Below are 26,967 nucleotides of genomic sequence, written 5' to 3'. Positions count from 1 at the left end.
CTTTCCACAGTGCATTAAGGCACAGAACCACCTAAGGGCCTTGACTGCTAAAAAGAGGTACCTCAGTGCCAACGTTTTTGAAAGTCATATATCACTGTGTCAGAATGTGCTTATTTTCTGTTGTTACTATTAGGCTTTTGATCAATAAATTTGACTCAGTGTGACAAAATCCTTTAGCTTTGCTGAGAAAATAGCATAACTCGTAGGCAAACATCCATAACAGCATTTTCTAAATTGGCTGATTTTACTTTCCAGTAAGTGTAAGATTTGAAGATATGTAGTTCTTGCAAAGTATACAAATGTAGACACAATAAACATGCAGGAAGCAACATATATATTACCCAGCATTGTGGAAACAATAATAATTTTGAAATTACAGGCAGTGCTTTCGAATGATCAGTTTCTAGGAAATATAGGCAGTTTTGGGTTAAACTGGTCTATAACGTGCTGGCCTCACTCTCACCATGAATTTAACCACTAGGCCGCCACTTCCCTATGAAGTCAATTAAAAGGCAGCTATAAGAATTATAATTTAGTTTGACCATGAAGAGGAGAATTTACCATAAAAAATCACGACATTGTTGACATCTTACTGGTAATGTTCAATAAAATCTATAATGTATAGTTGGAACATCACATGCATATTTGATAAGAAGTGATGTAATGTCGTCTTAAACAGAAATAGTTCAATAATAACCTAAATGCATTTTAGCTTTCATGTCTTTTTACATCACATTAGGACTACCTTACACTTTGTTTGCAATGCAGGCCAGTTTCAGATATAAAATTCAATGTAATAAATACTATTGTATCTTGTCAAAGTAAATTGAAGATGTAGAAAAAAGACTCCATGTTTAATCTTGTCATGACAGTTTAGAGTCTAAATTAATGAGGAGAGGAGGGTGTTTTTTAGCAATCAGAAGATTGGCTGTTTTCTTCAGTCTGTTTTCAACTTACAGTTGTCGAATTCCAAGAAAAAATGTGTCCTTTCTTATTTCTGTCTATTTTTAATTATAAAGTTGAATGGTCATTGGTTAGAATAGAGAGAAAAGTTGACCACACTTTGTTTTTAAGTATTAATTATGTTGTTTTACATACAGATTGATTCCAACATAAACTGGTGAAATTACAGTCATTAAGTTGTCAGGAAGTTTGAGAGGTATATAATTTGTGTGTCTGATTAACCTCAAAGGTTATTATTTAAGTCTGAAGTAAACTTGATTTTGACTGGTAGTCAGAATTACTGTATCTGGCTTTTCTGCCTCCATTGAAAGGTATGTATTTGCCAAGACTAGTACCTCTCAAAGGTGGACATTTGCTTGAAGTCTATATAAGAAGATCAAGAAGATAAGAGAGGGAAGTGCATTTAGTGGCTACAGTCTTTAAATGATTTAGTATGTGATGTTTGCCTAGGTTGTGAAGTATATGGAGAGCTATCCTGTTCACCCCAGCGTTAGCATCTGTGTCAGCACCTTGGGTAAAGTTTCGATGCTATTTGACCATTTTTCTATATTTAAGTTGTTGTCAAATCTTTCACACACAGATCTTTATCCATAGGTTGAATCACTTACCCAGGATGATTGTTGCAGGGCTGTAGAAATTCATGATTGAAAGTGCTTGTCCATTAACATTTTTCCTACACTTGGAATATCTTTAGCAGATTATTTTCTTGTTTAAGTGATGAGAAACTGACTTTATTGTACTAAATGGATAGAGTTATGTGATTTACCTGAGTCATAATTATCCCAAAGTGGCATAAAGTAAAGTTGAGTCACCTGGACCTTGTTGGTTCATACTCCCATCATATTGGGTATTGGAAATCAATATACTAGCTAAAACTGGAATCTCTGGTAAACAACTTGTTTTTTAGGTATTTTCACGTTTCATGTTTTATGAAAGTTAATGGAAATAGAAGCATGTTTAATGAAACTTTGGTATGGTCAACAATAGACATAAACTGGTCATTTATGTAATGTCCAGCTGATACCCGGATGTATTGGAAATACTGCCTCTGTACAAGGTTAGATTTTACCATAGTGCATCCTAATAACAGTTTCCAATGGAAAAAATATTCCAGTTTTCAGATGTTGGTTCTGTCAGCAGGGGTGGCAAATTCAATTGTCCGTATTGCCCAGGTTGTCCCAAAGCTTGTACGGACAAGTGAAATTTGACCAGAATTTACTAAATAACTTTCATACAGTCAAGTACAATACAGCAATTGACAAAAACGGACAAGCAAGTCGAAATCAGATTTCACCGCCCCTGTGTCATACATATTTTGTGCCTGGAAAAAAGTTTTGTTGAAAGTAGAAAAAACAGCATAAATTTAGGGGCTCCATATATGTATGCCAGAACGATTGCAGGAAGGTAGCAGAGCAGGATGGAGGTCCATTGATTATGATGCAAGACAATATTTACAGAAACTGTTTGGATTGTAATCTTTCAAGTTGAAAACCGGTGCACTCATTGATTCAATCTGCTACCTCGTAAGTTAAATCCAGCATACTGTTACTACTGTTAGTGTCTAGGGCTGAAGAAAAGTGCTGCCCCTGCATATTAAGGTCTATACTGAGAACTAACTGTTAGTAAAAGTCCAACTTCACAGCATTGAAATAAGTATGAAATAAGCAAAACAAAATAAATGGTAGTGTACAAAAGTAAGAGAATTATGAACATAATATACAGTGGTTTATTCACCATCTAGTATATATTAATATAATGTATCCATGCAACACGTAGGAAATGTATCATAGCATAGGAAATGTATCATAGCGGCAAAACATTCAACAGTGTAATCAATGGCTTAAACCATCCGGGCTGTATTGAGCAATTTATCTGGTCTCAGACCTTCTCGTTATATATTTACCTGTGTGTCGAGAATGCAAAACCTTAGAAAACACAAGTATATTGTTATCCACATACCATTTTTTCTGATCAGTGTTTTCCTGCATTATTAATTAAATGACATGTGAAATGAATGCGAGAACAGAATGAATATCTGTTCTGAATTGATTTTCATGTCTCTGAAATTGTTTTTGTTGTAGTCATGATGAAATCATAAACTGGACATACTGATAGTGATTTTGATACATTATGGATATATATGAATTCCATTTAATACATTTATGAAATCAATCTGGAATATGAAAAAAAATATGAAATCAATAAAGAAAATAACTTTAGATTTACTAAATCATTTTGTCTGGATGATTCATTTCAGTTTAAAAGTTATGTTGTTATTATCACTGGCATCAAAGACTCCCAACATTCCCTAATATAGATAGTATTCCATATTCATAATATTCTGACACATTATTATGAGTAATGGATCTTTAGAGGTGATTTGTTAGACTTTATCAGTATAAGATAATATTTATGTTGTTTTTCCACTAAGTCCTTATATATCTTACACGGGTGAGAAATATCTATAATGAAATTGGGAAATGAAATTTACAAAGAAAATATTTTAGAATGTTTTGTTTGCATACTGGATTATATAAGTTCTTGTGGGTATATCAAAGTTTGTTTCAAAATGCATAAGCATATTTTAATAGATCCATGACATGTAGTTGTTCTGTTCAAGATACTTAAATATTTGAAGTACACCTGCTTAATAGTTGGGATAATTGCAAATTATTTACATTGTGTCTCTTCAAAATTCTTGATAGAAAATTTACATGAACAATACATAAGTATGTTCCTTCAATTCAAACATCTTGCGATTTAGTGCATCTTCTGTGTCAAAATGTGATGCATGTAACCTGTTCAAATACAAAAAGGAGAAGAGTTTTTCTAGGAATATCTTGGATATCATTCAGACATAGTTTATTCTTTTTCAGGTTTGCCTGTAGAATCAGCGTGAGAAACACTACTGTATACAGACAAGAAGTGTGCTGAGAAGAAACAAAGCTTTGTTTGGTAGTCCTCCACTAAGGTAATGTCAATCTCTATTTCAGTATGTACAATCTTAAACAGAAAAAAGCAGGACTATGTTGTTGAGGTGTTTCTAAAGACTATGATTGTGTTTTAGCTTCATTACGGGCATTGCAGTTAGGTTACTTGCCCAACTAAGATATTCCACTTTAGATGGTCATACATCATATTGACCAGTTGGTAAAGGGAAGAAATACTGGAATTATTATTCATCTGTGATTAATATTTTTCCAGACAGTTTGTCGTAGAAATTTGTCATTGTAGAGAACAGATATTAAATGTTTGTTACTCCAGGAAACAGTCCATTCGTTATTCTGCTGACTGTTTTGTTTCATTGTACCCCCAGATGCAAAGTAAATGTGGCTGTATTGGGATCATGATTGTCAGTCCATTTGTCTGTCCGTCCGTCTGTCTGTCCATCATGTTCGCTTCATATCTTCTTAACCGCTCGGAAGAGTTTTATAGAACCTGCATGAGTTAAAAAACCTCTTTAAGAGATGTGCAGAGAGCATAGCCCAGGTCTCTAGGTCTAAGGTTGAGGTCACACTTTGAGGTGAAAGGTCAAGTAGGTTAACTTTGTGTCTGGTCCATGTTGTCATATTTCATGAAACTAGCATCATTTCTTTACCTCATCAAGACGGCATACAGAGAGCACAACCCAGGTTGATAGGTCTGTGGTCAAGGTTGCGCTTGGAGGTCAAAGCTCTAATTCTATGGCTTAACTTTGTACTCCATATCTAAACGACATGGAAGATTTTCATAAAACTTGCAACAGTCAGTTACTTCATCAAATCGGCAGGCAGACCTCATGACCCAGATTGCTATGTCCAAGGTTAAGGTGACACTCGGAGGTCAAAGTTCATGATCACAAAATATCAAAGTAATGTTTTGGGGTATAAATCTCCTTTATTGATAACTCAAGTTTTTTTGTTTTTTTAATTATCATCATGACCAAGCATTTTCTGCTGGAAGTAATAGAAATTGAAATATGCACTGTACAAAATGCTTTACTGCTAAATTTATTCCCTCATTTGTATTAATTTTGTGGATGGATGATGCAGATTTATTTTGTTTTAGCTGAACAAGATATAGTTACAGATATTCCTGCAGTTTGCCTGTCAATTTTTAGTCTTTTACATTCTAAAGTACTGTCATTTCACTTGCATATACTGTAATTGTTGAATCTACAATACGCTGAGATGCAAGCCAATGTTCTCATCACCATCAACCTATATTCCAAGTTTCTGGAATAGTTGTGCCCTAGACACAAAATATGAATGACAGATTTGACTCTTGAGATATGTTAACTTTGTGACTTAAGCCTTTGGCCCATTGGCACCAGTACATTCTTTCTTCACATTGTCCCACAGCCATCTACCTATAAACCAACTTTGAAGTCAGCACAGCGAATGGTTTTTAAGTTATGCTCTGGACGTGAAAATTAGGGACAGATTTGACATTTGGCTCAATTTCCAACCTTGACCTGTGACCTAACAACTAGGTTCTTGGTCTGTGCACATTTTCTCACTGCCACCTTCAATTATGTCAAGTTTTAAGGTAGTACCTTGAATAGTTATTAAGATAATGCTCTGGACACAAATAATACATATATATTTGACATTTGAGGTCCATTTTTTACCTTGACCTTTGACTTACTAACCCTATTTATGTGCTCTACACAAAATCTCATTTCCACCTAATAATCTGCCCACCTAATTATCTGCCAGATTTGAAGTCAATACCTTGAACTGTTACTAAGGTATGGTCTGCACGCAAAATAAGACTGACAAATTTGACCTTTGAGGTCATTTTATGACATTGTATGTTAAGTTTAAAGCTGATACCTTGAATGGTTATTAAGTGTGACAGATGGACGTACAGATGCACATGCAATCGCATATGTCCTGTTTTTCGGAAAAAATAGCAAGAAGCATGCGGTTTAGTTTGCTAAATGACAGTCAGCTTTTTGGGGCAAAATAACTGATAATTATATAGTTATAAAAATGATTTATTTTGGACAGACTTATCAGTTGTGTGAAATGAGAACCTACCTTCATGTTCCGTGATGGCAAGTAACAGATATTTGTCCTGACACTGAATATTTATATAATTATGTTCATTTCATTAACTTTATTGTTATAATAATTTTAATAAAAATAAATAAATGCTGAGACAAATCTTTTACCATAGATCATCAAAAATAATCTCTCTGAGTTATCAACATCCTAGATGTGATTTTATATATAATTTGAAGTACTGAGAAGTATTGATTAGAAATCCATCTTCTTAAAATGATAAAAAAAATAGCAAATAGTGCAATAGCTCAGCATACTCTTTGAATATAAACATGTTCTGTAACACTGTGGCAGAACAAGTAATGTCACCATTGATTGTCTCTTTAATTTTTTTAAAAATTTGCATAATGGCAGACAGGTTTTTATGTGGAATCTCTGTTGCACAATAAATATCAATAGTTCCATCTTCTGTAGATGATAGATACTGCCTTGTGTTTGTAAGAAATTTTAAAGTGTTCTATCTGATTTCCCGAGGGAGACATGAATTTAAAGCGCCTGGCTTTGTTACGATGAATGATAATCCTGTGATATGTGAAAGATGCATTTACCAACATGGAATGCAGAATGCATGCCTTGCTATAAAGAGTATTGCGTAGACTGAAGAACGATGGTATTGATCCATGCTTGTCTTGCGTAGTTCCCATGTTTTCGATCCCAGTCACTTCATATAGATGTTCAATATATCAGTTACAATGGCTGCAGTACTGTTATAGTTGGAAAATCAAAAGATATGTCGTAAATGTTCCATGGAAAAGTTCTATGGATTTTTTTATGAATACAAATTAAGTACTTATTTGGCTTTCATACGGATATTATTGAGAGTTACAGGTAATGTTTAAATACCAGTTTTATTTTAATATGAAATGTCTTGCTTAAGTTTGCACCTGTTTTGCTGTATTGTGAAGGAGCTCTTATCATACCACCACCAGACTTTGTTTGTGCAAGGCTGTATAGGATCAACTTTGTCCAGTTGTCTCCTTTTGTACTTTTTTTAAAATTTTAAATATTTAGAGTAATACCTTTAAATCAAATGAAGGAATTTAATATGACTTTACACTGTGAAAAATGACAATGAATGGAAATGAAGAGAAGAAGAACTACATATCTGTCATGAACATGTAAAATAAACTCCCATATTTAGAGACTAGGTTATCTGGGGTATAAACTAGGGTCAGGTGAGCATTAATGCAGGGCCTTCAGGGCCCTCTTGTTATTGTTGCACAATTATGAAATATGAGGGTAGGTAAAGAGAGATACAGATTTTAAGTAGTTCATCTCTAGAAAAATTGCCTTGGATGCAACCATACATTTTTGATGGAAGTAATCATAGATTGTCTGTCAAACCAACCAGACTGCTTGATTCCTGGCTGTGAAAGTATCAGCATCTAAATGCTTTATGATGGATGACGGATTTGCATGAAGCAATGGTATTACAATCTAACATCCATACAATATTCTGTTGAATTGCTCTCACTCTAAAATGGATATCAGCAGCTTCCTCTCTCTCCCATGATAGAGATTTATTGAAACTCACAAATGGTATACTGACATATCTTCACCACAGCGCAAAAACAAGATAAATGCTTCAATATGTCAATGCAGTTACCAACTTTCTGCACTGAGGTGATGATTATTCTACATTTATCTAGATGTTATAGCTCATGGAAGAGCAGAGTGTGCATGTAAATGTGAAAATTGACCTATATATGCATATTTATTGTAAAGTATGTGAAATAAAGCTATGAGATGAAGTTGTCACCATTTTTGTTTTCCCGAGTTAAATCTTAAATACTATAAATGCCTGCCTTTCAAAGATTAAAAAAGTAAAAATATGTTGAATTTGTCTGGTTCATCCTAGCTGTAAACTAGAATTAAAGCCACTTTGGAGCTATTTATTTCAATAGAGAATCTTAATCAAGGTCTTGGTGAAATCAATATGATTTTGGCAGGTATGACAGACAGTCCTTGCAATATGGTACAGGTCAGCAAAACACAGGTCTTTGCAGTCCATCGTCTCTTTCTTCAAGATGGAGTGGTGAATACACCAAGGAAACAAAGACCTCTATGGCTTTGGTGTTACATTATAATATAACAGTAAAACCATACAGGTCTTTGCTTCCTTGGACTGACTTTGTGTCCTTTATATATATAAAGTGAAGGTCTTTAACAAGGATGAATAGGGTATTTTTTTCTTTAAAAAAGCGAAGACTTATTACATCGGTAGATTTCTGTGGAATGTTATCTATCAAATAGCGGAGCAATGTCAGTGATTTCTGTGGCTTTTCTTCTGATCAGGTTTTATTGACTTTATGTATGAAACTGGGCTGGCATTGATGGATACTAATCAAATTTTATTATTTCTTTAGGCTAGGATTGTTCTCTGCAAATACTGTTTTATGTGAAAACCATTGATTAGGAGTTGCATGATTTGTTTTTTTGCTAAAATTTCATTTGTATTTATCTAAATACCATAGAATATCCATGTATAATGCCCACTCCCGATTTGCGCCCAAAATCCTGGGGAAAAAATATTTTTGGTCAATTTTGAGGTAGATTGAAAACGAAAGTAGGATTTACAACAACACCATAAATAAATTACCCCGCGGCGGAGAGTGGAATCTGTCTCGCTGTACTATCAATTTTTTGTTTTCTTAAGAATAAAACCAACAGGATATCGTTATTGCTTAAATTTAAATATTTTTTATGAATATACATAAAAGAAATAAATCTTTATATCCGTACAAGATGAAAGATCAAATACTAGAAGTTGTTAAAAACCATCCATATCTTGGCATCAAAATATAAGACAGTTTGAAATACAACCATCACATTGATTCAAAAACATCAACAGCTTCAAGAACACTTTGATTTATAAAAAGAAACCTAAAACACTGTCCTATCAAATTAAAAGAAAGAGCATATCTGCCACTAGTTAGACCAAAACTTGAATACTCATCAACAATATGGAACCCCCAACAAATAACAAACATAAAACAGATTGAACAAATACAAAGGAATGCAGCATGTTTTGTAATGAACCGGCCTTTTAACTATAATAACCCGGGAAGTGTAACGTCTCTCCTGCAACATCTGAAATGGCCAACACTTGAACAACATCGACAATGTGCTGACGTAATCCTCATGTACAAAGTTATTAACAACCTAGTTGCAGTTCCAGCTGAATACCATCCACGTCTGTCGACAAGATACACAGACTGTGTAAAATTTATGACACTGCAGACTTGAAGTTTATAAACATCTTCCCATGAACTGCGGTCCAGTGGAACAATCTACCAGTTAACATCACAACAGTGGACAGCCTGAACAATTTCAAGACAGCTGTCGACACCCATGTCACAATGTAAATAGATATCACCTGTATAGTATAAAGTTCACTTTTTTAAAGAGTTTTATCTTGGAACGCCTGACGCCGTGTACTGGAGTCAAGTAAGGTCGCGTTTTAAATGGAGCACAATTCCTACACCCGCACCTCGTCGATGATGTCTACTCAGTGGATTTGCAGACGAGTATCCAATAGAAGCAGAAGACGTAGAAAGCAGTTGTTTTCAATATCTTGGAATGGCATCTTTAAAAATTACATCAACTTCTCAATTCAAACTGATATCAAAAGGTGTGATCATCCTTTGTTACCATCTCTAAAACTTCATAGATCAAATGATCATTAATTATCAGTAACTGTTATTAGTGTCATGCCTTGTGTCAGTTTTGTTGTTCACAGTTTGATCTCGGTTAAAGATTATAGTCAATCTTTTATTAGTATTATAATACTTACAATTTTTGATATTTCTTTCTTCAAAATACAATTGAATTAATATAAAATTAATTTTGTTTAAGGAAAAATAAATTACTATTATCTAATACCTTATACCAGCAGTGGTCCTGTGTCGTATAAAGATAATACGGAACGTAATGGCAATCGTAATTTTTAGCCTACACAGTTAGTGCTGAAAGTAGTTTCCCTTTACCAAAATGGCGAAAATCGTAAACAAACTTGTTTTGAAGCTGGAAAATTGTATATACCTGTGTATAATGGGTACACACGATTCGGGGGTGGTCCTGGGGTCTAAAAAATGCGCATTATACATGAGTGTCTATGGTACATATGTAACAAGTATTTGCTGATTTGGAAAAATATTGTTCATAATTGTATTAATGATATTTGCCCATATAGATGAAAGTTAGTTTTAATTTTTTTTTTGCTTTACATGGGAAGACATTTTGTTTAGCTCTGCTCAACGTTCCTTTCATACTTAAAGTGTTTTGGCAGTCTTTGCTTTCTGGATATAACCATACATGTGATAAGTTCAGAATCCCAAAACTGGAGGTTTGCCATTTTTCAGCTGGAGTTGGGGTCTCAAAACTGGAGGTTTTTTATCGACATAAATTAAGCGCGCGGACACATAACGTAGAGACAAAATCCAACATTTTTGGCCACAAAATAATGTATATAAGTCTACACCAGAAGAAACAATCCTCATAACTCTTGATTTGAATTTTGACAGAGTTATGCCACTTTTTAACTTCATTTTTTGTTTGTTAAAGTTTTATATAATGTCTAATATCTCTGTTACATTCAAAGCTATTTACTATTATGCCCCTTTTACTGGCAAAGCTTTAATTGCCCCTTTTACTGCAAAGCTTTAATTCAGAGTCAATCACTGAGAGAAGTCGAGCATGCTATCTAAGTATCTTACAGAAGCTCCCTCTTGTTCTAACTTTAAACTTTCTTAACAGATTATTTGTAGAAACAAAGTCTCAATTTAGGTCTGAAATGAAGGTGAACATGTATTCTACTCGAGGACTTAAAAAAAAAAAACGAAGCTCTAAATTGGTCTGAACACAACTCATAAATTATGTAAATTCCTTACCCCACCCACTTTCGTATAAAAATACTGATGATTTTGACATGAAAAATAGAAGACAGAAATGCATCAACATGTATTTACCCTTAATACCAAAATAATGTAGATTGATGTTATCAAATAAATGAGTGTGTGTTTTCATCCAATTTTCAATGAAATAGCAAATTAATTTGGTAAACATTGGAAGAAAATGGCGTAACTCCATAAGGGGAAATAACACTCCTGTTCTAAAAATAGTAATGGGTTGGTTTTTCCAACAATTATTTATGTGATTTTATTAGATCTACCGAGCAGAATTTTTCTTTGAATAATCAAAATTCATTTCAGTTGGGAATTAATTCTTATGACTGGGAGTTTTTTGCTTCAAATTGGTAAAAGATGGAGCTTAATTGGCAATGAAAACGGGCAGATATTCGGCCCCGTGAGACAGGTGGAAAATGCCCTGCTTGTCTAATCCCTTATCAAAACAAACAATTAATAATTCACCTGTGAAAAACAACTCTTTCCTCCAGCTACATGTGTGTCAAACATGTATAATACACAACACTCGGTGACACTTTGATTTACTGTGCAAACATGTTTGGCACTCCTCGGTATTTATCAACCCAGTCATAATACTTTTTTTTTTTTTTTTTTTTTTTGAAAAGCGGGAGAAACATGGTTTTTGTCGGGAGACGGGAGGCAAGGTGAAAAAATCGGGATTTTGACCCTCCCGCGCGGGAGATCACATGTATGGATATAACTTTAGTACAATATAAGATAATGACTTGAAACTTAAAATGTAGCTTTATCCGCATCATCTGCATGTGTGGTAACAATCCCCATAACTCTGATTTGTATTTTTGGCCAAATTATGCCCCTTTCATACTTAAATTTTAAGGTAGAGGTCTCTTATTGAGACATAATTTCATTTTACTGTCAAATTGCCGAATAGTGAAGCGCGCTGTCTTACGGACAACTCTTGTTGTTACTGAGGTCTCAGCAGGCCAGTTGTTAATTAAGGTCATATCCTTAGGACAACGGGCACATTTTTGTACAATCTCGCATGGCATACGCATGTTTTTAACGACACAGAAAGTGACGTCAGACAACCTTCGGCTTTTCCTGGAAGTAAAGAAAATGAAAGTAAACAGGCTAAACTTGAAAACGAAAGTCAGGTTTGCATTGGTCTATAGTCAAGGGTCATGTGCAGGGTTATGGAAGTGATTGCAGCAGCTAAGTTTAGTTTGATCCTCACCAATCTTGTAAACGGATAGGTTTAGAATAGTAATTTTATGACTTGCTTCTATTTTTGTCACTTAATGGTTTTTAGGATGAGTAAGATGAGTTTAGCAGTTAATGAAGTTGAAAGTCTTAAGAGAGACGGACATTAACACTTTTTTTCCACATACAGAGTGATAATGACGTGCAGGAGGTCACAGTTATAGCATATAGAACATTTGCGTATAGCATATAGTATATTGGCGTGCAAATTGTTTTTGGAATATTGGTCATTACTCAGACTATTTTGTGTACTTGTTGGAAAATGTCATATATTCTGTTGTTCATCTTTATTTTTATAATACTAGTTCTTCCTGTTATTCAATGTTAAGTTTTGTTATTGTTCAGCTAGTGATCATTGTTCATTTTGCATATGATAGTTTTAGTCAGGTCTCTAAATAACAATAAAAAAGAAAAAAATGTTTGAAAACTTAATTTTTATTGATGATGTTACGATTTTGTCCAGTCTACCAATAGATACTGGCTATTGTATGCTCTATTCTGTATTATGTATTCCTTGTTTACAAGACGTATCTTTGTTCCAGTATTGATTATGACAATTTCATCAATAAAAGTCTGTAGACGATACTGTTCTCAGATATACCTTTCCTTCAGCAAAATAATTTCATCAGATGAAATGTCCCTTGTAAAATGTGGCTCTGAGATTCTGAATATTTCAGCAAATGGTGTAACAAGTACTTGATATTTTACCAATTATTATTTAAGACAAGTTAGTGTAACTTATTGATTTCTCGTTTATTCTCCTGGAAATCTTACATTTCATAGCTTGCAATCATCATTGTGTATGCAAATTGTGGATTTTTCCATGACCTGCAGCAATTGACTGTCTTTTAACTGGTAATGTAGATACTGACTTGTGGTTCTTTACTTTCTGTAGAGTGCTTTCAAAGATTAATGGAATGGGTTATAAACAAATCTAAATTACTCAACAAAACCTGAAAACTAGTCAGACAAGGATATAACCACTATCCTATTCTGCACAAATGCTGAAATTATTGTTTGATTTTAATGAAAGAAAGTTCAGTTTGTAAACTGATCTGTGGATTAGTGTATCAGCATATTAGCTTTACCTTATTTAGACCCCTACAGGTTGAATACCAGTTTCAGGACTACAGGATTGTGCTTTTCTGTCCATCAGTTATTCTGTCTTATCTGTCAGCTCTTTTGTGTTCGTTCCATAACAAGGGGTTTTGATATTACTTGGCATAAATGTTCTCTGTAATGCGACGACATCAAGACTTTAGCTATAAAGTCAAGGTCACACTTGGAAGTAAAAGGTCAATAGGGGTTTTTTCCCCCTGTCTCATCTATAACTCAACCATCTATCAAGGGATTGTGATATTATTTCACCAAAACTCCTGAAATTCATTGAAATTCTGAATGTCTCCTTATAATGCTCCTCAATGGGCTTTGAGAATAAATACATCAGTCTGGAAAAGTGATAATGTGCAGTTAGATGTAGGCTTGACGGATTGTTAAGATAGAATGTTTTACTTACAAACTTTCCGAGAAAAATTAGACAGGATGATTGATTGGTGCAGATTTTTGAAGATTAGATTAAAATTTTCAACTTAATAAAGAAAGACGCTCAAAATTTTAAGTTGAACCAAACAGTTTTGGTTACTTTCCTTAAGCCAGTGTTACATTAAAGTTTGCCTCAAGAGAATCATTTCAAGTTTGATAGATTCCATAGGATATTGTGACATTTTGTCTAAAACTAAAAGTAATTATTTAGAGAAGGTGATTATTTTTATATGCCCGTCTCTGAAAGAGCGGGGCATATTATGTGAACACCTGTGGCGGGCGTGCGGATGGGTGGGCGGCGGTTGGCATCCAAAAGCATGTCCGCTTTCTAAGTCAAACAGTTTTCATCCGATCTTCACCAAACTTGCTGACAATGTTTGTGGGCATAATATGTCGGCCAAGTTCAATAACCACCCAAATCGCCCCAGGCACTCTTGGATTATGGCCCTTGAATTACTCAAAAAACTGCGAATTTAGCCTTGTCGCTCTCTAAGTCGAAAAGTTTTCATCTGATCTTCACCAAACTTGGTGGCAATGTTTTTGGGCATAATATCTCGACCAGTTTCGATAACCACCAAAATCGCCTTAGGCACTCTTGAATTATGGCCCTTCAATTACTCAAAATCTGTGAAATTAGCCTTGTCCATTCAAACAGTTTTGATCCAATAGTCAATTTCATCCCACATGGAACCTCACAAATACCTTGATTCCTTGTTACTCTTTTTTGGGGTTAACAAGGCATACAGCATCAACATTATTACCTTTATGATACGTAACTGAATATTTAGACAGGCGTATTTTGTGACAGTGATGGGAGACAAAGTTTTTCATGGAAAACAATCTCTAGTTCATATTTGTTTCACTGAGACAAAAAAAGTTTGTATTGCTTTGAAATATAGAAACATTTTTACATTACTGACTGCTTTTATATAACAGAAACACTTCTGAGAAAAGTTGGAAATCTCAACAAAGCAAAAAAAAAATCCCTGCAAGAACTTTACTAAACACCTATAAGCATTTAACTCAGCATTTTCATGATGAAACTTCCTTTTTTTCGAAAGTAAACAGGTTGCAAGACCATTGTATTTTGTTTTGATATTCAACAATTTTTAGCTCGACTATTCGAAGAATAAGGAGAACTATCCTACTCACCAAGGCATCGGCATCAGCATCACAGGTTAAGTTTTTCGTACCAGCCCACATTTTGTAGTCATATAGCTTTGAAACTTTCAGCACTTGTGTACCATCACCATGTCCTGTTTTAGGCCAGAGTACATAACTCTGTGAATTATGGCCCTTTTAACTTACAAATCTTGGTTAAGTTTTTCCTTCCAGTTCATATTTTGTGTAAACTGACATATGGCTTTGAAACTTTTATCACTTGTTTAATATAACAGTCTCTATCTGTAGGCAAGCGTACATAACTGTGTCAAGTATTTTGGCTGAACTATGGCCCTTTTTGGACTTGCTTATTGGTTCAGTTTTTGTACAAGTCAGTGTTTTGCCATAACTATTTGACCTGTTGCTTTGAATCTTTGATCATTTGTTTACTATAACAGTCTCTATCAGATTCTGTTGGCAAGAGAACATAACTCTGTCAAGAATTTTGGCTGAATTATGGCCCATTTTGGACTTGGCAAGAACCAGGTCCCTAGGTGTAAGGTCAAGGTCACACTTAGAGGTCAAAGGTCAAATTCAAGAATGACTGTCCAGAGCATATCTTCTTCGTGCATGGAGGGATTTTGATGAAACTTGGCAAAATTGTTTACCATCATGAGACTGAGTGTCTTGCGCAAGAACAGGTCCCTAGGTCTAAGGTCAAGGTCACACTTAGAGGTCAAATGGTACAAGAATGAAAACTTTGTCCAGAGCATTTCTTCTTCATGCATGGAGAGATTTTGATATAACTTGGCACAAATGTTCACTACCACGAGACAGAGTGTCATGTGCAAGAACCAGGTCCCTAGGTCTAAGGTCAAGGTCAAACTTAGAGGCCAAAGGTCAGATACAAGAATGACTTTGTCCGAAGCATTTCTTCTTCATGCATGGAGGAATTTTGATGTAACTTGGCACAATTGTACACCATCAAGAGACGAAGTGTCATGTGCAGGTCCCTTCTTTAGAATTATTTCCCTTTGTTGTTACTATAAATAGCTTATATTGTAACTTTTTCATTACTAGCCTTAGGAAAAATCAAGACCACTTTACTGTAGTATAACATGCATGTTACATCCAATTTTGAGGTTTATTTTGACCTATCTCTACCTGGTAAGGAATTTTTTGTGGACTTACAATTTTTAGCTCACCTGAGCACGAAGTGCTCAAAGGTGAACTTTAGTGATCGCCCTGTGTCCGTCGTCGTCCGTTGTCAACAATTTGACTGTTAACACTCTAGAGGTCACAATTTTGGCCCAAACTTAATGAAACTTGGTCAGAATGTTACCCTCAATAAAATCTTGGACGAGTTCGATATTGGGTCATCTGGGGTCAAAAACTAGGTCACCAGGTCAAATCAAAGGAAAAGCTTGTTAACATTCTAGAGGTCACAATTTTGGCCCAATCTTAATGAAACTTGGTCAGAATGTTACCCTCAATAAAATCTTGGACGAGTTCGATATTGGGTCATCTGGGATCAAAAACTAGGTCACCAGGTCAAATCAAAGGAAAAGCTTGTTAACACTCTAGAGAACTTGGGCCAATCTTAATGAAACTTGGTCAGAATGTTACCCTCAATAAAGTCTTGGACGAGTTCGATATTGGGTCATCCAGGGTCAGAAACTAGGTCACCAGGTCAAATCAAAGGAAAAGCTTGTTAACACGGTAGAGACCAGATTTATGACTGTATCTTCATGAAACTTGGTCAGAATGTTAATCTTGAAGATCTCAAGGTCCAGTTTAGTTTATACATAATTTATTTTAGGTCGATTGTGACGGAAGTTCTACAACTTATATTAATCACTCTCGACACCTCATTCCTGATGGTATCCATCGCCACGAGGGTATGAGAGAAGAGGCCAGTTTCCCTTTTAATGCTGAGCGCCAAGCAAGGGAGCTACTGGTACCATTTTTCACGTCTTTGGTATGACGCGGCCGGGGATCGAACCCACGACCTCCCGCACTCAAAGCGGACGCTCTACCACTAGGCTATCGAGGCGGTCAAGGTCCAGTTTGAATCTGGGTCATGTAGGATCAAAAACTAGGTCACCAGGTCAAATCAAAGGAAAAGCAAGTTTACACTGTAGAGGCCACATTTATGACCATATCTTAATGAAACTTGGTCAGAATGTTAATCTTGATGATTTATAAGTCAAGTTCAAATCTGGGTCAGGTGGGGTCAAGAACTAGGTCACTAGGTCAAATCAAAGGAAAAGCTTGTTAACACTCTAGAGGCCACATTTATGACTGTATCTTCACAAAACTTAGTCAGAATGTTAACCTTGGTAATCTTTAGGTCAAGTTCGAATCTGGGTCATGTCTGGTCAAAAACTAGGTCACTGGGTCGAATCGAAGGAAAAGCTGTTTAACACTTTAGAGGCCATGCCATATTTATGACCATATCTTAATGAAACTTGGTCAGAATATTAATCTTGCTGATCTTTAGGCCAGTAGGTCAGGTGAGCGATACAGGGCCTTCATGGCCCTCTTGTTTTGTTTTTTTTGTTTTTTTTTTAAGATTAACTTCCCTTAGTTGTTACTATAAATAACTTATGTTGTAACTTTTTTATAATTGACCGTAGGGAAAAACCAAGACCATATACACAGCATAGATGTTACTTTCAAATTTTAGGTGTATTTTAAGGTATCTCTACCTGGTAAGGAGTTTTTATGATTTTTTTTGGATTTAGGAAAACAAAAGAATTTCAATAATTACCAAACAACCACAAAATTAAAATTCCATTTGCAAATACAGGTGCTAGTGTAAAGAAATTTGCTGTGACAGGCGTATTGTGACATTCTGGCACTCTTGTTGAACTTGGAAATCAGTTAAGTTTTTCGTACCAGTCTATATTTTATCTAAATTGTTTGACGTATGGCTTTGAAACTTTGACAACTTGTTTACCATCATAGTCTCAAGATGTAGGCAAGACTACATAACTAGGACAAGGACTTTGGCTTAGTTATGGCCCTTTTTTGACATAGAAATTAGTTTAAGTTTCGCGTACCATTCATATTTTGTTCAGACTGTTTGATATATGGCTCTGAATCTTTGAACACTTGCTTTCCATCATGGCCTCTCAGGGCCCACGCTGTCGTTCGCCACTCGAGCCATTTGGCGAATCTGCGATGAAAGTGGCGAAGAAAAATCGCGAGTGGCGAAAATGAAAAAATGTTCGTAATTTGGACCGCCATTTTGTTTCAGACGTTCTAAATCGTAACCTCCGAGAAATTATGTTAAAAACAGTTTACTGGTTCCGATAATTTTACCTTATAAAATTAACTTATTTCGGGATAGTACTACCCAGTTTGCATTTACTTTACATATAACAATGTGTAATAAACAGCAACCGATTATCGGGTTAAAATAATCTTTTTGTTTTGTTGTCATTACGGCAGATTAAATGATTGATGCCTTTAATTTCCATGATGAAATAATTAATAAATAAATCGGCAAAATAATGAATGGTTTGATGAATTTTTTAACGATGTCGCCACCGTCAGACAGTATCTTAGTCACAGGCGCGGGTCCAGTGTATTTTTTGTTTAATATAAAAATCCTTTTTTTCACACAAATATACTTTTTATATGTTAGTCAAATGAAAAAAAAAATGATGACAAAAAATCTGGTCACAATATCATACACGACACTGTGACCGGATTTTTGTCATCTTTTTTTTTTTTTCATTTGACTAACATAGAAAGCATATTTGTGTGAAAAAAGGTTGTTTTTTTTTATATTAATAAAAAAAAAAAATACACTGGACCCGTGTCTGTGATCTTAGTAAGTAATTAGTAAAGGTGTTTGCCAACTTTTTTGAATGTCTTTAAAAGTTAGGAATGGATTTGAAATGTAATCCTGTATCAGGGTAGATTTCTCGGAAGCACAAAGCACCAAAAACACAGCCCCGGGCCATGCATTTACATAGTAGGCCCATAACAAAAAGAAGCTGTAATGGAAAAATATTTCAGACAGGTTGCATCCAACAACATTTTAAAATACAAAACTTGCTTTAGAGGTATACCCACTTTCAGTCAAAAGTCCCCCTATATAGCTAGAATATCACCATTTGCTTATGGGAAGTAACAAAAATTTTCAACGCGCCGCAGGAAGGGAAACCTCTCCAGCACCCTCCCTACCGTTCCCGAGAAAAAAGGTGGCTCCAACTTTTTTCAGCCCAGTGTGGGCCCTGCCTCTATGTGTAGGCAAGAGGAAATAACTTTTCTACTCACATCTTTTTAGCTAGACCATTAAATTTTGAAAAATAACTAAGAAACCATACTTATATTAATTCTTGGATTTGTCGAATGCGCTGTCAACAGACAGCTCTTGTTACCATTACAACAGAAATTCCATTGGTTGCAATATGTTGACCAATATTAGCTTTGCTGTTGCAATAAAATTGCTCCACTTCTGTTTATTGCTTGTTTCTCTCTATCAAGTGTAGAAGTAACATAAGTTATTACTCCATGGAACAATTCTGACTTTATTGATGCCATTTTCTCAGACCTTCGTTAGACTATGGATTCAGGAGAAACATTGAGGGCTCATTGTTAAATTTAATAAAGATATTAGATGTTAAAACGCAGGGCAAAGCACATAAATTGTTACTTGGATGAGGAGAGCACAGTAACTGTAGGAACTATATGTACAGATGTTTTATAGAGAGGATATTTTGATAAACAGATTTGCTATAGTACCTAAGTATGCATGTCTGCTCTTTCAGAAAAGTATTTAGGTGACTAAATGGTAAAATAGGAAATGTCTAGCTTATTCTGGCTCAATTTAGATAATAAGCAATATTAAGGACAAAGTGGTAGACATAGTATAGGGCCTAAATTTGAAAATGTCCAACTGCCTGTCTGTCATATGTGTGTCCTGTGTCATTAAAGAAACTTATATAGTAGTTTACATGTTTGATTGATCAAAAAAAGAAAAAGAACTAAATTTCTAAAAGCAACCAGCTTGTGAACGACTATTATTTCTTTTCAAACTTGCTTGTTTTGTCTTAGCACTTGCTTTCACCAAACAAAAGTTAGTCCTTGATTAATGACCTTGTAGGAAAACACAAATTTGTCTGCAAAGTAATTTATTTGCCTGCTTTGTATAATTAATGTGCAGGACAGACTTTGGGGAATAACTTAATTTGTTATTGATTATTGGCTAATAGCTGAGGTCTGATTAGATTTTATTTGTTTCTTTTTTTATTATTCTGGTCTTCATAATAGAGGTTAGTTACCCCTCATCTGGGTGTACATATCTATTGATCAAGGTGCCATATTTCAGGAGAAAGTCTGCCAGCTTAACAGCTTACATCAGGCAATTCTTAATGTCCCTGGTATTATGTGAGCAACATGAAAATATTCTGGAATTAGTTTGGAGAAATTTATGAGTACTGGTCTCATTGATCATAAAGACTACGGGTATTTACTAGCATCAGGTTGGAAAATTTAGTGCAGATTCTGCATAACTATCTTTTATTATATGAATCAGTTGTATAATTTGCTCTCGTTTTTGGTGTTCGGCAGTTTTTGTTTTTATTTAATTGTATTCAAATTGATATCAAATCACAGAAAAGTGGTGTTGTAATTTGTCATATTTTTTTTCTACAAAAAAGGAAATTGCCATGTTTTGTTAATTAACTAATAATGTGTCATATTTGTTTTCAGACTGTATAATGATGAAAGGAAGAAGATGACTGATTGGTTAGCAGTGAGGTTATCTGACATAATGTGAGATTTTGATTGGTTGACAGGACCGTGACCTGCAAGAGTAACCATGACAACAGAAGATCTTTTGCAGGCCGGTCAAGTAGTCAAAGACAGATGGAAAGTGGTATGTTTATCTTCTGTGGTAATGATATTTTTTCAGGATTCTGTTCTGGACATGAAATCAAGTGCGCCCACAGTGTGTCTAAGTCAAAACTATTTCTAAAGTATTTAAAAAATTCCAAATCAAGATGACCGCGTCGGGAATCGAACTCCAGACTGCCACAGCAATAAAGACATTTTCCCGTCTTCGTAACCAATAGCGCTATAGCTGAAGTAGTGAAAAATGACCTCAAAATATAGATATTTATAATCAAGACAGTTTACCTGGAGTAAAAGCGTGACAAACGCTTTTCAATTTTCATTGTAAAAAGTGGTAAAAACAGCAAATTCTCATGTGTTTCCGTAACATAAAGTTTGTCAGTAATTAAGTTTTAAAGCCTTCTTAAGAAATATAGCATTTATTTCAAGATATCTAAAAAAAATTTATTTTTTTTGTCGAACGATCTGGAGGCATGCAGCTTTAAAATTACAGTGGAAATTTGGTATCTCAGACTGCCTTATCTCCAAATTGTGGTTATTTCAAAGAAATTTTCAAGTCTCAACAAAATCACTTCTTAATATAATTATGGATTTTCACAATGTTTAAATCACATTAAACATACTAAAACTTTGCTTATGTTGAATTCGAAGTCCCTTTGCTCAAATACCTCTATATATCTCAACATGTTGGAATAAAACAATTGTTGCGGACACTGGGGAGCGATCATTTGCTGCAAACAGAAATAAATAAAAACCATAAATAATGAATATCAAATCACTAAGCACTGTACAAATATTTTATAAATATATATGTTGTGTGTATGAGGCTATGGTGGCACATGTTGCAAAAACATTTATACCAAGTATCATTTTTTAGTCAAATTCTGGTTATATCAAAATAGAATGCTCTGTCTATGTAAATTAGGGATACTGTGTTTCACCAGGATTATCTCTAGTATAATATGTGTTTTCTAAAATAACTTTTCCCGATCTACAATAACAGAACAAGGAATAAAACAGCTACATAAAGGTATTTGAATTTATTCCACTTTTAGTTACTCCATGAATGTATTGAACAAGTAAAGATTATAAGTTATCATTACAGTAGATGTGTGCTGAATTAAGCCAGTAGAGGCAAAAAAATGCCTGATGAAATGTACGAGTTAGGTATGTTTCAATGCAAAACAGTATTGGTTTAGATAAGTTTAGATGATATAACAAATATATTTTCTCTGACAGGTGAGGAAGGTAGGGGGCGGAGGGTTTGGTGAGATATATGAAGGACTGGACACAGTTACCAAGGAACCTGTTGCCCTCAAACTTGAGTCCGCCAAACAACCAAAACAAGTCCTCAAAATGGAGGTGGCTGTCCTCAAGAAACTCCAAGGTCTGTTCATATTTCCAAAAAGTTATCGTAATAGTCAACATAAAATTTATATCTGCCATAAACATTATATGATGCAACAGTTTAGGTGGTCCTCTGTAGATACCTAGATAATGACCAACGGGGCTTCCGTGGCAGAGTGGTTATAGTCACTGACCTCAAATCACTTGCAACTCATCAATGCGGGTTTTAGCCTCACTTGGGGCGCAGAATTCGTATGAGGAAGCCATCCGGCAGGCTCATGAAAGGTCGATGGTTCTACCCAGGTGATGTCATAATGCCTGGAGGGGCACCTGGGTCTTTCTCAACCATGGAAAGCTGTAACATCGCCATAATGCCCTATTACTGTGTGGGTGTGACGTTAAAACCCAATGAAAAAAGAGAAGGAAAAAAATGTCCTATAAATATAAAGTGCAATTAAAATTGTTGTAATATAAAATTATGCAGTTATATACACATGTTTCATCCTATCCTAATAATTGTTAGCAGTGGCCAGATGGCTGTAAAATTCTGCAGGTTGAAGAACCAAACATTGATGTGTTTTTGTTAATGGCACTTAAATGAATTACAATACTGTAAAATCATTTAATTTCATGGGCATGTAATCTTGTGGTTTTGGTGAAAATGGATATTTCTAGGGATATAAATTTGTGGAATTCAACTTTTACATGAAAATGAATTCCAATTTTATTTGTTCCTTGGGGTTAAATTTTGTAGATTGACTGAATCAAGAAATCCAAGAAAATTAGTCCCCCTCCAGTATTAATGAGTTCTCAGTATGTTTGCATTTTGTATGAAGTTATTCAATATTCATTTAATTTCTTTTTCAGGTCGAGACCATGTGTGTCGTTTTATCGGCTGTGGGCGTAATGAATATTACAACTACGTTGTCATGTCACTGCAAGGCAAAAACTTGGCAGAATTACGACGCAGTCAGCCAAAGGGATGCTTTACACTTAGTACTGCCCTGCGATTAGGTTCTCAAATTTTGAAGGGCATTGAGGCAATACACGATGTGGGCTTTCTGCATAGGGATATCAAACCTGTATGTTTATTATAATATTATACCGATGTCTTTCACTTGAAATCTTAAATTGTTTTGTGGACACAGGGCCAGGTACTAAGCTATTAATTCATATCTTCTGAAGTAATTTATGATTCTTTGCCTTTTTCAAAGAAAAGAAGGTGGACATAGAAATAAGTTGAATCCTTATGTCCATCTATCACGTTTGGGTTTCAGGTCCATCAAAAGATTTTTATATATAAGAAGACAATATGTCGCACTGAAATTCCAGGCCTGTAAGACTAAGGTTAAGACTGTACAGCAGTCACAAAAGTACATACAAGCTGAAAGCTGTTTTCACAGTCAAGTCCAAATAAATTTGTATAGACTATACTAAAATGTTAGTCATAAAATGTGATAAAAAGCTGTATAATGTTTTAGTTATGTCATTTAATTTGCTTGTTATTTTCAGTCCAACTTTTCCATGGGACGGTTACAAAACCAAACAAAAAAGGTGTTTATGTTAGACTATGGTCTAGCACGTCAGTACACGACCCCGACAGGTGAAGTACGACCCCCACGAGCAGCAGCAGGCTTCAGAGGCACTGTTAGATATGCTTCTGTCAATGCTCATAAAAACAAGGTAATTTTCTAATGTGTGAAGTTTTTATTTGCAGGTGTTAAGTTTGATCCTTCACAGATTTTAGTTGTGATGTTTTTTATTGGCAGCACTTCGTTCCTCATTGCTCTTGTAGCGGGCGAGTTTTCAAGAACTGTTTGGATCAAGTTCCTTACACAACATCAAAACAATAAAAGATCAGGAGACTGTTTTGTAAATATTATGTTGTGAAATTAATATGCTAGCAAAATAGCAATTGCATTACAACTGTAAATCTGTTCATTTGGCAGTGATTGAGTACTTTTATTCTGATAGAAAGAGAATATTTTTCAATAATCAATGAAAACCAGATAAATGTGTGATATTATTTTGCACATTGTTTTTATCATAAATAATTAAACTGATAGTGTTGAACAGACTGATGACATCTGTCATGAATGCGGCATCCAGTGATATGTTATTTTATTAGTTACTAGTTGTCCTTCCTTTAGGTCAAAGATAAGATTGTTGTCAGTCAGTTTTTAAACCATCTTCTTTGTGCTGGTTTAAAGAAATGCAAAAGTTACATATATAGAGTTTTCATGTATGGATGAGTTAAATATGTGCTCTTATATTGCTAAATACAGAGACTGCAGGTATGAAACCAGATAGACAGACATGCCTATTAATAATTCAAACAGGAATGTGATTTATATGGCTGTGAACCTTATTTATACCACAAACCTATTTAAATCTGCCCAATATAGCGTCTTCTACGTCATTCTTTTGTTTGTAAAATTTGGTCTGATTAGAACATAATGTACTTTAGATGTTTTGTACAGTAGAACAGCTGGTGGTTCTGCAGATAGTGTAGTATTTTAGAATAAGAACGGAATTAGACTCGTTTAGGGTGATAGTATTGATAGTTATGTATATTGTCTGGAAAGTAATAGTTATTTTAGTGCAGTCCTTTTACACCATTTAAATTTGTGTGAACAAGAAGTGATGTGGTTATGTAAAATAATGATCTAAATCTTAATCTTTAAGTACATGTATTTCAAATATTCACCATAAATTTTTGCTGTTTATAATGATTAATGATGATTATCAAGAAGTAGATACGGGCAAGTGTATATCAAATAATTTTATGTTGTTACACACATTAATACACCAATCTTCATTACCTGTGAGATCCCTCACCGTGACTCTGAACAGATCATCACTATCTGTGACATCATCATCTGTGAGATCATTATCTGTGATTGTCCTCACATCAACTCTGTGCATTTGATTCTAGACAGATCATCATTGTACTCAAAAGATCCCTAACTGTGACTCTAAACAGATCATCATTATCTGTAGCATCATCATCATCTGTGACAGTCCTCACTGGGACTCTGAACAGATCATCATTATCTGTAGCATCATCATTGTCTGTGACAGTCCTCACTGGGACTCTAAACAGATCATCATTATCTGTAGCATCATCATCGTCTGTGACAGTCCTCACTGGGACTCTAAACAGATCATCATTATCTGTAGCATCATCATCATCGTCTGTGACAGTCCTCACTGGGACTCTAAACAGATCATCATTATCTGTAGCATCATCATCATCGTCTGTGACAGTCCTCACTGTGACTCTAAACAGATCATCATTATCTGTAGCATCATCATCGTCTGTGACAGTCCTCACTGGGACTCTAAACAGATCATCATTATCTGTAGCATCATCATCGTCTGTGACAGTCCTCACTGGGACTCTAAACAGATCATCATTATCTGTAGCATCATCATCGTCTGTGACAGTCCTCACTGGGACTCTAAACAGATCATCATTATCTGTAGCATCATCATCGTCTGTGACAGTCCTCACTGGGACTCTAAACAGATCATCATTATCTGTAGCATCATCATCGTCTGTGACAGTCCTCAATGTGACTCTAAACAGATCATCATTATCTGTAGCATCATCATCGTCTGTGACAGTCCTCACTGTGACTCTAAACAGATCATCATTATCTGTAGCATCATCATCGTCTGTGACAGTCCTCACTGTGACTCTAAACAGATCATCATTATCTGTAGCATCATCATCGTCTGTGACAGTCCTCATTGGGACTCTAAACAGATCATCATCTTTGACAGTCTTCAAGGTGAAAATTTAAACACTTTCATTTAAATAACAGAAACTACTGTAAGTGTCTATTCTTTCCTGAATAAGATGCCAATGTTACATGATGGCAGTTTTGTCAAAGCCTTGTAAAACGGTACTTGTAGCCCATGTAATGTTGCTATCAGGATAATGCATCAAAATGAGATGTCTTAGGTACAATCTTTCAAAGTAATTAACTGTATCTTTTCCTTTCTCATTTTCTTGACATTAATGCGCAGTAGAAATGGCTGCAAGTAACCAGACTGCAAAAAATTAGTTTTATGGCATCATGGAGATAATAATGATTGTTAGACATGCTAGATATAAATGTGTCTGCATGGTACAAGTCTTTATTATCCTTATGGCGCCTTTACACAAATAACAGCTCCACTCGTACTACACTGTTATTATCAAATTGACACCTCTGACTATATTTACTATTTTCTTCTTTCCGATATCAACAATTAACACTGGTGCATTTCCTGTAGGTGGTTTTACATCCATTAAAGATAATATTTTAATGGAATCAATAACGGTTTTGTTCACCAGGGGGTTTGAATTTCTATTTTCCTGTCTAAAGTCAGACTGCTAGGCCTTAGAATAAAAATTAATGCAGTATTTTGATAATATTTGCAAATACTAGCTCAGGAAATATTGCCTTTGGATTCATTAGTTGGATGTATCAGCAAAATTATTGTCTATAAACTGGATGAAGTTCCAGTATATCAGATATTAAGAAAAATAATACTTACGATCCTAAGCTTTGAGTTACAGACAAGCTAAGAGCTAATTTTAGAGTTTCAGAGATTAATAACAGAAAGATTTGTGGTGCTCAGAAATTACCATATTTTTCTCATTGTTTTGGATATTAAGGCGGTATCAAAAGCTCATTTGAATCAGAACTTCATTTATTAAATAAATCTTTTGAAATTTAATGGTAGAAAGCATGCAAAATTTGTGGAAGTCTAGAGGTTTTGTGGCTTTAAGAATTTTTTTCATTTTTGCATGTTAAGGAAATGAGGTAACAGGCAGAATAAAACCATGTATTAATGTATAGTGTTATTTCTAGGGCTCAAAAAGGGCAGGGTGCTACTAAAAAGGGGCAGGGGGGCATCCGTACCGCGATTAGGAAAGAAGGGCATTTTCTAACATGTTGTTTGAGAGG

At 34.9% G+C, this 26,967-nt stretch overlaps 1 protein-coding gene across 2 annotated transcripts in view; it reads left to right on the top strand.

Annotated features, from left to right (window-relative positions):
- The window catches only part of LOC123530491 (uncharacterized), a 62,421-nt gene that overhangs the window by 6,885 nt on the left and 28,569 nt on the right, over positions 1 to 26,967 (top strand). For both annotated transcript variants that reach the window (XR_008366023.1, XM_045311269.2), the window contains exons 2-6: positions 3,840 to 3,934; positions 20,522 to 20,687; positions 21,902 to 22,049; positions 22,877 to 23,091; positions 23,522 to 23,692. Coding sequence is in view for 1 of the 2 variants with exons in the window: in XM_045311269.2 (XP_045167204.2) it covers positions 20,631 to 20,687; positions 21,902 to 22,049; positions 22,877 to 23,091; positions 23,522 to 23,692 (591 nt within the window). In the remaining variant the exon portion in view is untranslated. The remainder of the gene's footprint in view (positions 1 to 3,839; positions 3,935 to 20,521; positions 20,688 to 21,901; positions 22,050 to 22,876; positions 23,092 to 23,521; positions 23,693 to 26,967) is intronic.

This window comes from Mercenaria mercenaria, chromosome 1 (genome assembly GCF_021730395.1).
Source record: "Mercenaria mercenaria strain notata chromosome 1, MADL_Memer_1, whole genome shotgun sequence".
NCBI lineage: Eukaryota > Metazoa > Mollusca > Bivalvia > Venerida > Veneridae > Mercenaria > Mercenaria mercenaria.
Note: the sequence above shows the minus strand (reverse complement) of the source record. Positions and strands in the feature narration are given on the sequence as shown.